The following is a 12,428-nucleotide window of genomic DNA, read 5'->3' as shown; positions in this document are numbered from 1 at the left end:
CTCCCAAATATTTACCATCATAATCATATTCAATCATATTCTATATTTTTTATGACCAACCTGAGTATGTATGCCCTGTTTTTATCAGGATAGTTACTACTAAAAAATTGAATAGTTTAAAGTGTTTACTTCCATTGATGAAGGGCAGTTTGCCATTTAGTTTCAATAAAAAACAACTTGACACAAGAAATATTAATTTTAATAGATAAGCAATACCTGCTGCGTGGAATTCCAGTAATCGAGTAGATGTATGATGTCTGTCTAGCAGTCAGGTCATTGATGTGAGTCACACCTTAGTATGTATACCCATGAATTTTGTTGTGGCTACTATTGAAAACTGAATAAGGACAATTTGTGTATCACTTGCAATAAAAAAAATAATTTTACTTTATTTTTTTTTAATATATCACAACCATTTCAAATTGGATCTCCATTGAATTAACTTTGAATTCCTCTAGTCTTAGAATTGTATGCTCTTTAGTAATTCATATTATTGGTTTCCAGTCATCTCATAAAATGTTGGAAACTGAATCCCCATTTCTACAAAAACTATACCATCCCTTCAATGCTGATTTTCATTGTGTATTTTGCTATCTTCCCCTCCCCCTTTCTGAAAATTGTTCAGTCAAGTACATGTATTGTTTCAAGTGTCTATAACTCAAAAAGTAGCTACAAAGTTGGGATGCTTTCTTCAGGATGATTGACCATTTGTGTACTGAGAGACCTTCCCAGCTAGCTACATGCATTCACATGCAATATATATGAGGATGTCCCATACGTAACGCATTCGTCCCAACCGTAACATTATTTCAATGCCTAATAAAGAATATTTCTTTTACTGTTTTTTCTTTTTCCTATGGTATTTAATTTCTCTAAACAATAAATTAGAACTTTCCAAAAGGGCATTCAAATAACCTTTAGCAATTTCAGAAAAAACCTAAAAAAATGACCTCATTTTGTTACGTATGGGACATCTCATGATAGGACACGAGCTAATTTGCATAATCATTTGCATAATCCCTAAATTTTTATACCAAGTTAAACTATTTGATGAACTTCTTATGTCCTCATATTAATCAAATATCATTTGCTTTCCTTTGAATAATGAATTTTTATAAATGTCCCATACGCAACGCAGTGTTTTACATTTATGCAAATGAAGCCCTTGAAATTTGCATAAATTTACATAATATCATTTTTTCCTCCATGGAAATCAAAACTTCAACTCATAAGCTTCAAAATGATACCAAATATGTCAATATTGAGCAAAGATGAAATTTTACATGTACCTTCTGAGGGGACCTTTCTTGGACTTGCCCATAATCGTATAAAGGTTCAGACTTTGCGAATGTTTGGTTCATCAGTCTGCCATCTTCTCTTCGCAATGGGCATTAAAGGGGATGGCTGGTAACCGATCAGTGGGAATCAGTTGGAATGCTGAGGGATGATTGTTCCAATCCTTGTGGGATTCATTTAAGAGTACATTATATATCTACTGTTGTGTGAAAATTATTTGCTTCAGAACGGTCTCATATTCAAGTAATGTGCAGATTAATGCCCCGTCACTGACCAGGGACGCTTACCTGGAAACATTAAACTGCACATTACTTGAATATGAGACCATTCTGAAGCAAATCATTTTCACACAAGAATAGATATATGATGTATTTTTAAATGAATCCCACAAGGATTGGAACAATCATCCCTCAGCATTCCCACTGATTCCCACTGATCAGTTACTAGCCATCCCCTTTAAGAGAAATTGCTACAAGAATTTCACCAAACTTAATTTTATGAGATTAGAGATCAAATGCAAAAAAGCAGTGATTTCTTTATGTAATTTTTTTCTTGTAATTTTGTCTTCTTCATTGATGTTAACCCGTTGAGGACGAGTCCAGGGTATACTCGGGCTGGTGTCTATGGGAAATACGTGTTGTAGCAAAATCAAACTGTTCTCAACGGGTTAAGATTTCATGAGTGCTGTGAAATTAACAATGACCTTCCTGTACAAATTTTGATATTCACTAGGGCACTATTGTTATAGACTTGTTGTGGAGTTGACAAAAATGGGATGAAAAATGCTGATCAGATGATAGAATTCAAGATCACTTGATCTTTGGTAGGAGTGAAGAGATATCTCTTATTCTTAGCGCACCCTTTCCCTCAATCCATCCATTCATCTTCGTATGTGACTTGCTTACCACAGGAATCGCATGAAGGGCAAAGTGTGTCTATGGAACCCTGGTTGCGATCACGCCGGCATCGCCACGCAGGTCGTGGTGGAGAAGAAGCTGTGGAGGGAGAAGAAGCTGAGTCGCCATGACATCGGGAGGGACAAGTTTGTGAAGGAGGTGTGGAAGTGGAAGAATGAGTGAGTTTGTGTCCATCTTACTTATTACCTCCGCCAAGGGAGGAGGTTATGTTTTCGTTACTGTTGGTTTGTTTGTTCGTTAGTTAGTTAGTTAGTTTGTCCGTGTGCAAAATATTCAAACTCAAAAAGTAGGGAACGGATTTGGATGAAACTTGCACGAAAGGTTAAGAATGAGACAAGTAACACATGATTAACTTTTGGCAGTGATCCGATAATTTGGGGGGGGGAATTTATGAAGGATTTTTGATATTTTGGCAGGTAGGGTCAATGAACTTGGGAGTTCAGGCTGCACGTATTTGAGGTTTGCATGCGCACACTAAAATGCGTGCTCTAGTTTCTGCTAGGGCGAGGCGCGCCGTGCAGCTGAGGGTTTATGACAAAACAAAGGCTTTTATATTGGAAATCGGGCGACTTTCAGCACACAATGCTATAAGTACGTATGGGTGGAAATCACTGATATCTCTATGGAAGAACAAGATCAGTGGTGAAAATGAGCTGCATGCTTGGTGGAGGTCTGCGCTCTCAGAGTGTTTTTCTAGTTTATATATTTTTTTATATTCCTTCAACATGTCTATCTCTCTGCACTTGTGCAGTATGCATGACTGTACCCTTCACCAACTCGGTGAATGGTAACTTAACTCATTATCCCTGTATTTGGATGTATTCTATAATATGTATCTCAGAAGTTATCATCCTCAAGCATCTGCTTATGATAATAGTCTCGTGCTATTCCACTGCACTGAATTAGATTTGCGTATTTTGTCTCTTGAACCTCAGGTACCAGAATCTTAAGTTTATACGTGCATGAAATGACACCTGCTCATCTTCATTTTGTGTTGTCATGAACCAATGCTGTACTTTAAAGTCAAACACACTCTATCCTGACATCATTTTTTATCATATCCACTGTTAGCTTAAAAAATGTCTTAATAGTTCTATTCAGTGGACTTTGTGATATCATTCATGTATGAAAAAAGAATGCAGGAATCAAATCAAATCAAAATCTAAGGATCTATTTGGTCAAGCTCTGTCATGATGTTAGGTGGTTGAGTCCTCCCAGAGGAAGCTGTAAGCTTGGCTTCTTTTCTGTTTTTTTTTTAAAGTTTTATAGAAGTTTTATATCATTTTGATTTGATAATTTGGCAATTGACCTCATTCATATGGAGACTCCTTGAAATAACAGATTCTTTCAAAATAATAAATTTGTGAAATGTCAGCAATATTTAAGTAAAAATGTAGTGTAGGTATGTACACTAGGAACTAAATGGACAGTTACTGTAGTATCGAAGTAGAGAAAGCAAGAAAAATGGTCTGTTTAGAATCAAAAGTCAGAAAAGTCAAAGGAGGTACAACTCTTGCCTGGCAGGAAGGGAGGGCGGATTTACGACCAGCTGCGCACCATGGGCTCGTCACTGGACTGGGACCGGGCGTGTTTCACCATGGACCCTAAGCTGTATCGTGCTGTCCAAGAGTGCTTCGTCCGTTTTCACCAGGATGGCACAATCTATCGCAGCAACCGCCTCATCAACTGGTCCTGCACCCTCAAGTCGGCCATCTCCGACATTGAAGTATGGTGATCGGTCACTGGTGCTTTAAGCTGTTCCTGTCAATGTTCATGTTTCATTTGTTTTGTAAGGTTGTCAGGTACTGCAAATTTGTCCTACAGGCTTGTAATACTGTTGTCTCAGCCTGTGCAAATTGCTGTTAGAACCAAAGGGATGTTGGCAGTGGGTAGAGATGTTAGATTCTATTGTGTCGTAGGGTGACTGTAAAATTTGAACACTGTCGTTTCTGTTGCTGATCGTAGTCACCAAGAGGTGAAGTCATTACATCTCTCAAGTAATGCAAATACAAAATAATATGATGTGTTTGCTATGTAGGCTGTGTAATATAAAACCTTGTAATGGATACTTCCTCACTCCCTTTTATACCATTGTTCAGTAGTGCAATTACAGCTGTATGTATATACTTGGGTATCTACTGCTAACTTGAATTTTTTTTTCAGGCAATGTGGAATGAATTGGTCGCCACTTTGTGAGAAAATCGTGAATTTTCCAAGTGAAACTGACTATAGTGCTTTGGGAGTTAGAACTGTTGCCTGCAATATAGGAAGGGACATCAGATTTACAACTAGCTGCACTCCTCGTGGTTCCTTGAGGCAGTGAAGGAGCTATACCTATTAATACCTACTTTGTAGTAGGCAAGCAAGACTGCTGTGACACTGTATTATAATAAGTTCTTTGTGAAATCTATTCTCAAGAAGCTAGTCTCTCTACCAGAAAACTTTGTTCATCTTACCCCATTACCTCCAAGAACCTGGGAGGTCTTTTGCAAAGTTAAAGGGGATTTCAGAATATCGTAGGAAACGGTAATTGCACAAAAAAGGTGACCTTTACAGAATTGTGTGTCCTTGAAATGAAAACTTTTTGTCATATTTATTTTTCTGTCCAATTAGGTAGAGAAGAGAGAGCTGACTGGAAGAACATACCTGGCTGTGCCAGGATACGAGCAGAAGGTTGAGTTTGGAGTGCTGGTAGAGTTTGCCTACAAAGTAGAGAACTCTGGTAGGTCTGAGGAGTTTTTCGGTGATTCAAGGATTTCAAATATGGTGACATCCAATAAGTGACGACATTGTCGTTTAAGTGCTTCACTGCAGCGATTGAATGAAGAATACAGTTCAATTCAGTAATTTGACTAAAACCGTACATACTGAGAGCTTGTTGGCTATGAATTGTAAAAACTCTTTATAACAATGATTCAAAAGACATCACTGTAATCTCCAATATATTCATATGCTGTAAAACCAGAAGTTTTAGCACTCGTGAAACTTACGTGAATATCTCAAGGAGCCAACCGTCACAAAACTAAGATGCATGTGCAAGGTTTTGTCTACGCAGTGCATTGACTGCCAATGACAATATACAAAAGTTTCATGAAGTGAAAAAGGCCGTCAGCTCTCATTTGCGAAATGCTGCAAATGTTTCCAGTTTTAGGGTATTTGCATGCGTTTACTGTATTTTCATTGTGCGCATTGGATTTATGGCCTTTTTGCAATTCTACGTCAGTCTTTAGAGGTACATTGTCCTCAATATGTGATGCTCTTAATGATGATAATGTTGATGACATTGATGATAATGATAACCACAGTAATGATTAGAGAGAAAAAATGATTAATTTCACAAAGTGGGAAATGAACCTGACTCTTGTCCCTGCTATCATTTAACAGCTGTCTGGGACAATATGTCTGCAACTATGACTTCAAAAGTGAATTCAAATTAATGTGAACACTTGACTGTTTGCGTACAGATGACGAACTTGTGGTTGCCACGACGCGTATCGAGACCATGCTGGGTGACACAGCTGTCTGTGTCCACCCAGAGGATGAGCGTTACAAGCACCTCCACGGCAAACGTGTGGTTCACCCATTCAGAAACTGCAGCCTGCCGATCCTCTGTGACGACTTTGTTGATATGGGGTTTGGAACTGGTAAGTCACCACTTCTCGTATGCAGCTGTGTATTTTTGCCACGAACATTGGTTGTTGTATATGGCAAGCCAAATGTCCCATAAATAAAAAAAAAAACAACAACTTGGTATCAAAAGTTAAGTGGTTGATAAACAAGATATTTTATTTATGGAACATTTAGCTTGCCATAGTCATATAACTTGCTGGCATCTTGGATTGTATGTCTTTGCATATCTCTGTGTGCGGGTAGATGTAGTTTTAGTGCAACACCATGTGGTATAGTCCTTGAAAGGATTGTGGGCATCAATGAGGATAACTATGTGGAAAGTTGAGAATAATGTTGCTATTTTCCTTTGCTGAGAAAATAAATTAAATTCCAGGTGGAATATAATTTGATGGGGATGGGGTGGAGAGTGACAAAAGAGGATAGATGAGTGGAAAGTTGAGAAGAATGAAGTATTATTCTTTTGAAGAGAAGTCTGTTCTGAACTCAGTTAATGTAGTGAAAGGGGGGAAGGGGAGGATGGGAGAGAGAGGATACTGTAAAACCCTCATTTTTCAAACTGATCTGTGCAATCTTTTTCAAAGATGTCAAAATACAATTGAGCAGAAGTGGAGTGAAGGAATACCGTTGCCACTGGAGTTTGCTTTGTGAAGGAAATCTTGAATGACAGATTTTCCCAATTCTGTCTGTCAGTCTGTTCACATTTTCCTTTCTTTTATTTGTCGTCATTCTTTCTCTTTCTTCCTATTTATTTTCTTTTATCTTTTCTTCCTGTCTATTGTCCTTTTCTCTTTCTTCTCTCTCTCTCTCTGGCTTTCTGTCACTCTCTTTAGGTGCTGTGAAGATCACCCCAGCCCATGACCACACTGACTACCAGGTTGGCAAGCAACACAACCTGGAGTTTCTCACTGTCATCACTGACGAGGGGAACATCTCAGAAGTTGGCGGCCAGTTCAAGGTGTGCCTCCGTGTGTTTAGTCAGAGCCAGACTTGCAATACGTGGGCTACAAGCTGCAATATATGCCATATGTTTACAGAGTCTAATCTTCTTTTTTTTTTTTCAAATCGGGACTTCTCGACAATTTCTCAAGTGGTTAAATTCATGGTTGTGGAGTACAGTAATGAAGGAAGACATGAACGCATGCACGTTGCATTCATGTCAAGGTCAGAGTTAATAATTTGGTATGTTGCTAAAAGGTCGAGTAAAGCACTCGACCGGCAAAATTTGTGAAAATAAAAACCTTGCAAACTAGACTTGGAATTTGTCAACACTGACAAATTAGGTGACCCGATTTTTCGAAAATCAATGATTTGAGTCGTGATCCCAATAGGCATGACCATACAGGTTTCATCTGTGTTCATGGACATTGGCCGTGTGATGTTTGGATTCTCATTTAGAAAAGGGAGTCAGGTCTGCCATCTTTGGTACCATATTCCGTACACGCTATAACGAAGATACAGAATGAAGTATATTTGACCATTGACCCCACTTTGCACAGCCAAGATGGCATCTGAGCAAAAAGTGGTTATTTTGTGAAATGATCCTTGTAACATGGTCTTTGCATGTTCAAAATATGGAAAATATTATACGTGTATTCACCAAGATACAGGATGAAACATTTATGACCTTTGACCCTAATTTACCTACCCAAGATGGTGTTCGATCAAGTAGTTGTTATTTTATAAAATAATGTACGTGACATGAGCTAAACATGTGCAAAATATGGGGGTAATAGGGAATGTCTTTCTTGAGTTATTGCAAAGAAAGTTGCAAAAAGAAAGAAATATGAAAATACATCGAAGCTAAGCTTTAATTTTAGCGAAGTTTTTCGACATGATTTCGACGTCGTATGAAAAAACGGAGGACACATAACGATAACGCAAGGTCTCAGCTACAACATATAATAATCAGGGAGAAATTCACGGAAGGGTAAGTGAGCTAGTGCTCGATAAAGACAATCATGTCAATTTTCACATCTAGAAAAATTCCCTCCCATAGAGATAACACGTCATAACGAAGATAGAGAAAGAAGTGCATATGACCTTTGACCCCATTTTGCACAGACAAGATGGCATCTGAACAAAAAGTGGTTATTTTGTGAAATGATTCCTGTAACATGGTCTTTGCGTGTGCAAAATATGGGAAAGATAGGACATGTATTCACCAAGATACAGGATGAAACATTTATGACCTTTGACCCTAATTTACATACCCAAGATGGTGTCCGATCAAGTAGTTGTTATTTTAAGAAATAATGTACGTGACATGAACTAAACATGTGCAAAATATTGGGCTGATATGGCTTGTTGTTCTTAAGTTATTGCAAAGAAAGTTGCAAAAAGAAAGGAATATGAAAATACATCGAAGATAAGCTTTAATTTCAACCAAGTTTTTGGTCGTGAACCCGACACCGTACGAAAAAATGAAGGGCACACTGTCGATAGCCCAAAGTCTCAGCTACAACATATTAAAATCTGGGAGAAATTCACTGAAGCATAAGTGAGCTAGTGCTTGAAAAGGACAGTCATGTCAATTTTCATTTCCAGAAAAACTGCACTCCCATAGAGATAACACGTAAACTGGTCAAATTTGACAAGATTACTTTCAATCCATTTTTACGAGGTGATGCCGTCATCCAATCAAAATGTTTTCATTACATTAATGAAAGAGCATTTAATAAGCTACAACATACTGAAATCTTGATGAAAATTGGCAAAGGATAAGTGAAATACGGTCGAGTGAACTTGAAATTCGATGACGTCATTTTGAAAATTTACTTTTTTTATTTTATTAAGAAATTTGATATCTTTTAATCATTTTTCCAGCATCGCCAACCCATGAAATGACATGTACAACTCATCAGCTTTCAGAATATGCAAAGAAAAGGGGGGTCACCATCCATCCTGACGAGTAACTTCGGATTTAAAATTGGCGGTTTTTTGGCATTGTTGCACTGTATATCGCCATTGACGCGCGCGCGGAATTTCAACTTTGACGGGCCCGTATGACGTCATATTGAGTCGGATTGACTTGAAACTTGGTAGAAATATTCCTTGACATTTCAGGCATCCGATAAGTGTGAAAAAATGGGAAATTTCTATTGCATATGAGCTGTGCGTTTGTATATGTGCGCGCGCGTACGCGTCCGTCCGATTTTTTTAATTTTTCAAAAAATGCTCCAAATGGTCTAAAATGTGTGCAAAAAAACTTTGAGCTCGATTTGAGCATACAAATATTTCAACACGCGCGTACGCGCACGTTTTAAGAGAAAATATGAATTTTGAGAACATGAGTAGAATGTGCATAATTTGAAATATACAATGTATGTGATGTAAATTTCATTGAAAAATTCCATTCTATTAATGAGATGATTATGAATGTGTTTTCATATAATGACATCATAGTGACGTCACAGTCGACTGATCACTAAGATACATTAGATCTGTCATCTTTGCGACACGATACATATATGGTATAAGTTTGAAATTGATAGTCTGAGAACTTTCTGAGTTAATCGCTGCACAAAGTTTGTCCAGAAATAAAGAAGAAGAATAAAGAATCTGCACAGATACAATAGGTGATCCGAAGGATACTTGGATCACCTAATAAACAGTGTATCAAGATTAGTGCAAGAATATACTGTATACGCTATATATTTCGCGGGGGTTTTATTTTCGCGAATTTCGCGAGTCGGGAGCTATTCGCGAAATTAACAACACGCGAAAATATTACCTTCCAAAATGAATCCCTTGCCTTGATGATACGAACATTTCAGTATTAGAATACCATGTCACGGCTTACCGAACAGACCATACTGGCTAAGCTTGTTTACGCACGTTCACGTCTACTTACGAATACTGTAGAGAGCCAATCCATTATCGTAAGGGGACCACTCGTCAGAAATCTAACCAGCTAGCGCGATGGACTTAAATACTTCAAAAATGTTGAATTCTAACTTACTAGTTCGCAGAGTTTGGCAAGTCTTTTTCATGCAGTGTACTAGTATCATTCTTATATGCTAGTAAGTTGAAAATTCACACTTTCTTTGCCACTTCATATTTTCTCTGGTCCCCCAATCGCGAATTTAACCACTCGCGAAAATGTGTGACAGCGGCAATTCGCGAAAATTTATGTACGCGAAAATTATAGCGTATACAGTAGTTATGCGGTTTGTGCTTTTTGTGGGGCTGGGAGAGTCCCTTGAGATTTATGGATCAGCCATATCTTTGTTTGCAGCATTGGTAAATCAATAAGCTGTATTCCTTCTAACTGGTTGCTACCTTGCTCGGGTCAAGTTTACCAGCGAGGATATGTGGAGATATCAGTGGTGGATCTAATTTAGGGGATTTAACACCCCCCCCCCCCCCCCCCCCCCAAACCTTGGGCTGCCAAGTGAAAATGTGATGTGCTTTATAAAGATGCCATAGTGTTTCCAGACCCACACAGTATGTTCCTAGCAAACTGTCTCAGGATCAGCCTCAGACAAAAAACAGACAAACAAACAAACAAAAACAATTTTAAAGGGAAGGGACACTCCCCTCTCGGATTCCCCACTGCATCATCATTGGATCAACCCCCCCCCCCCAAAAGCAAAAAGCTAGATCTGCCCCTGTAGAGGGATGAAGAGTGCATGGCTCTCTGTTATTTGTATAACAAAGTTTAAAGATCTTATTTGAACCTCCTGTGCTGCTTTGGCTAGATTGGTCAATACTATCTGTAAAATAAATACAGACCGCAGTATTCTTTCTAATTCCTGTGGTACCACAGTGACCGTTGCCATGCCATATTTGTCAAACCTACCATTCAGTCAAACTTTTTGGGTCGATTACCAAATGCCAGCTAGATACTAGCTCAGTGAGTCATTTCCTATTAAAGTATTTATCTACCACATTAAAAAGAAAACCTTGGATCAAATGTTCAGACAAATGTCTCTGCAGATGACACTTAATACAGGCCATGTGTCTGTTTTAGTTCATGACCAGTGAAAATTCTGTGATTCCAGTATTCATAAATCACCAGATTCTAAGAAGAAGCACTGCCATTTTGCTGCCACTGATCTCTTTCTGATCCTGTGGCACAACTGTGTCTGGAGACTCAGATGTATATTGTGCAATGGACTCTCCGAAAGCATCCTGTAGATAAAGAGTCACTTGATAAGTCCTATTGTTCTCCTGTTGTGAAATGTCCAGGGCATGAAGAGGTTCAACGCCCGGAGAGCCGTCCTCGATTCCCTGAAGGAGAAGGACCTCTATAGGGGAACCAAGCCCAACCCCATGGTGGTGCCAATTTGCAGGTAAGAGTGCAGTTTTAGTGATCAGTAGAAAACTGCTGGACAAACTGGGATCTGATAAAGATCAAGCATGAGATTTCTCAATGGATCTGCAGATTTCAGTGGCTTTTCAAATTTTGGGATAAAATTTCCATAATGAAAATGTTATACATGTATCTACTGACATTTAATGTCTTGATATCCTGTTTAACGCCTACATTTTGTTCCCCCCCTGGTTGATGAAAAGACATGTGTGAGGATGATGTGTGGTCAGAGGCTGTTCTTCACTCAAGTTAATTACAGCTTCTCTTAGGTTTGACACGAGTCCATATCGTTGGGTGAGAATGATAAGGATGTTTAGTTGCCACTAAAGCCATAGTGTTTGAAGCACCTTAATGCCCTTCTCATTCTCAGCCGATGATATAATGGTGCGACAGCATATTCGTGCACTGTTGTTTTGTTTGTTCTGAAATTGTCCTGCATTGTATATGTGAGTTATGTGTTTGAGCATATGAAAAGAAACATTGCCCTTAAATTTTGAATTCCCTTTCTGCTTGAATCGTTTCTGCAAATTTTCCTTTGTCCTTGTTATGATGATCTAACTTCATCTTATTCATCATAATTTGTCTTGTATACATGTAAATGTGTGAATGCTGCGTCACATACAGTGTATTTTGTTTTGTCCCTCATGTTCCACTATCGATATGCAGGTCTCACCATTGTTTTATCTCATTGTTTTCTTTTTTTTTTTGGTCTCATGAAATACCCCCAGCCGCTCCAAGGACATAGTAGAGCCCCTCCTAAAGTCTCAGTGGTTCGTCAACTGTCGGGACATGGCAAGGCAGGCCGTGGAGGTCGTGGAAAATGGGTCGCTGAAGATAGTACCAGAGATGCACAAGAAGACATGGTATGCCTGGCTCAACAATATCAGGTGAGTGAGTGTGAACTCTGAAACTAATATAGATATCAAATGGATGCTTTATACTTAGTTTTATTGCAACTGATTAAGAAATTGCCCAACATTGGTGAAAAAAAAAAATCAGCCAAAAAAAAATAAATAAATAAATGAAAAATAAATGAATAAATAAATCTACCCCAAAATTTCATCAGTTTGTTTTTACTTGTCTTTCTCCCATTTTAACATTTTTTTTCAATAGCAAGTGCTGTATAATTATATGGAATGTATATGCATTTTTTTCTTTTTTTTTGTGGGGGGGGGGGGGGGGGTTCACGTAATAAGTAAGTCAGCAGATACTTTTGAAATGAGAAATTGTCATAATATTGTTACCCAAGGGTGAATTTAGCTCTTTGCTGGGGG

At 38.3% G+C, this 12,428-nt stretch overlaps 1 protein-coding gene across 1 annotated transcript in view; it reads left to right on the top strand.

Moving 5' to 3' along the window:
• Nucleotides 1-12,428, top strand: part of LOC139721741 (valine--tRNA ligase-like) — a 38,204-nt gene that overhangs the window by 5,759 nt on the left and 20,017 nt on the right. Inside the window, exons 6-12 of the mRNA XM_071633063.1 lie at nucleotides 2,207-2,371; nucleotides 3,738-3,939; nucleotides 4,827-4,935; nucleotides 5,678-5,857; nucleotides 6,674-6,798; nucleotides 11,031-11,134; nucleotides 11,883-12,041. Of these exons, the coding sequence (XP_071489164.1) occupies nucleotides 2,207-2,371; nucleotides 3,738-3,939; nucleotides 4,827-4,935; nucleotides 5,678-5,857; nucleotides 6,674-6,798; nucleotides 11,031-11,134; nucleotides 11,883-12,041 (1,044 nt within the window). The remainder of the gene's footprint in view (nucleotides 1-2,206; nucleotides 2,372-3,737; nucleotides 3,940-4,826; nucleotides 4,936-5,677; nucleotides 5,858-6,673; nucleotides 6,799-11,030; nucleotides 11,135-11,882; nucleotides 12,042-12,428) is intronic.

This window comes from Diadema antillarum, unplaced genomic scaffold (genome assembly GCF_040938485.1).
Source record: "Diadema antillarum isolate AM-2024a unplaced genomic scaffold, OU_Dant_1.0 scf00000148, whole genome shotgun sequence".
NCBI lineage: Eukaryota > Metazoa > Echinodermata > Echinoidea > Diadematoida > Diadematidae > Diadema > Diadema antillarum.
The sequence above is the reverse complement of the archived record's forward strand: the minus strand, read 5'-3'. Positions and strand labels throughout refer to the sequence as shown.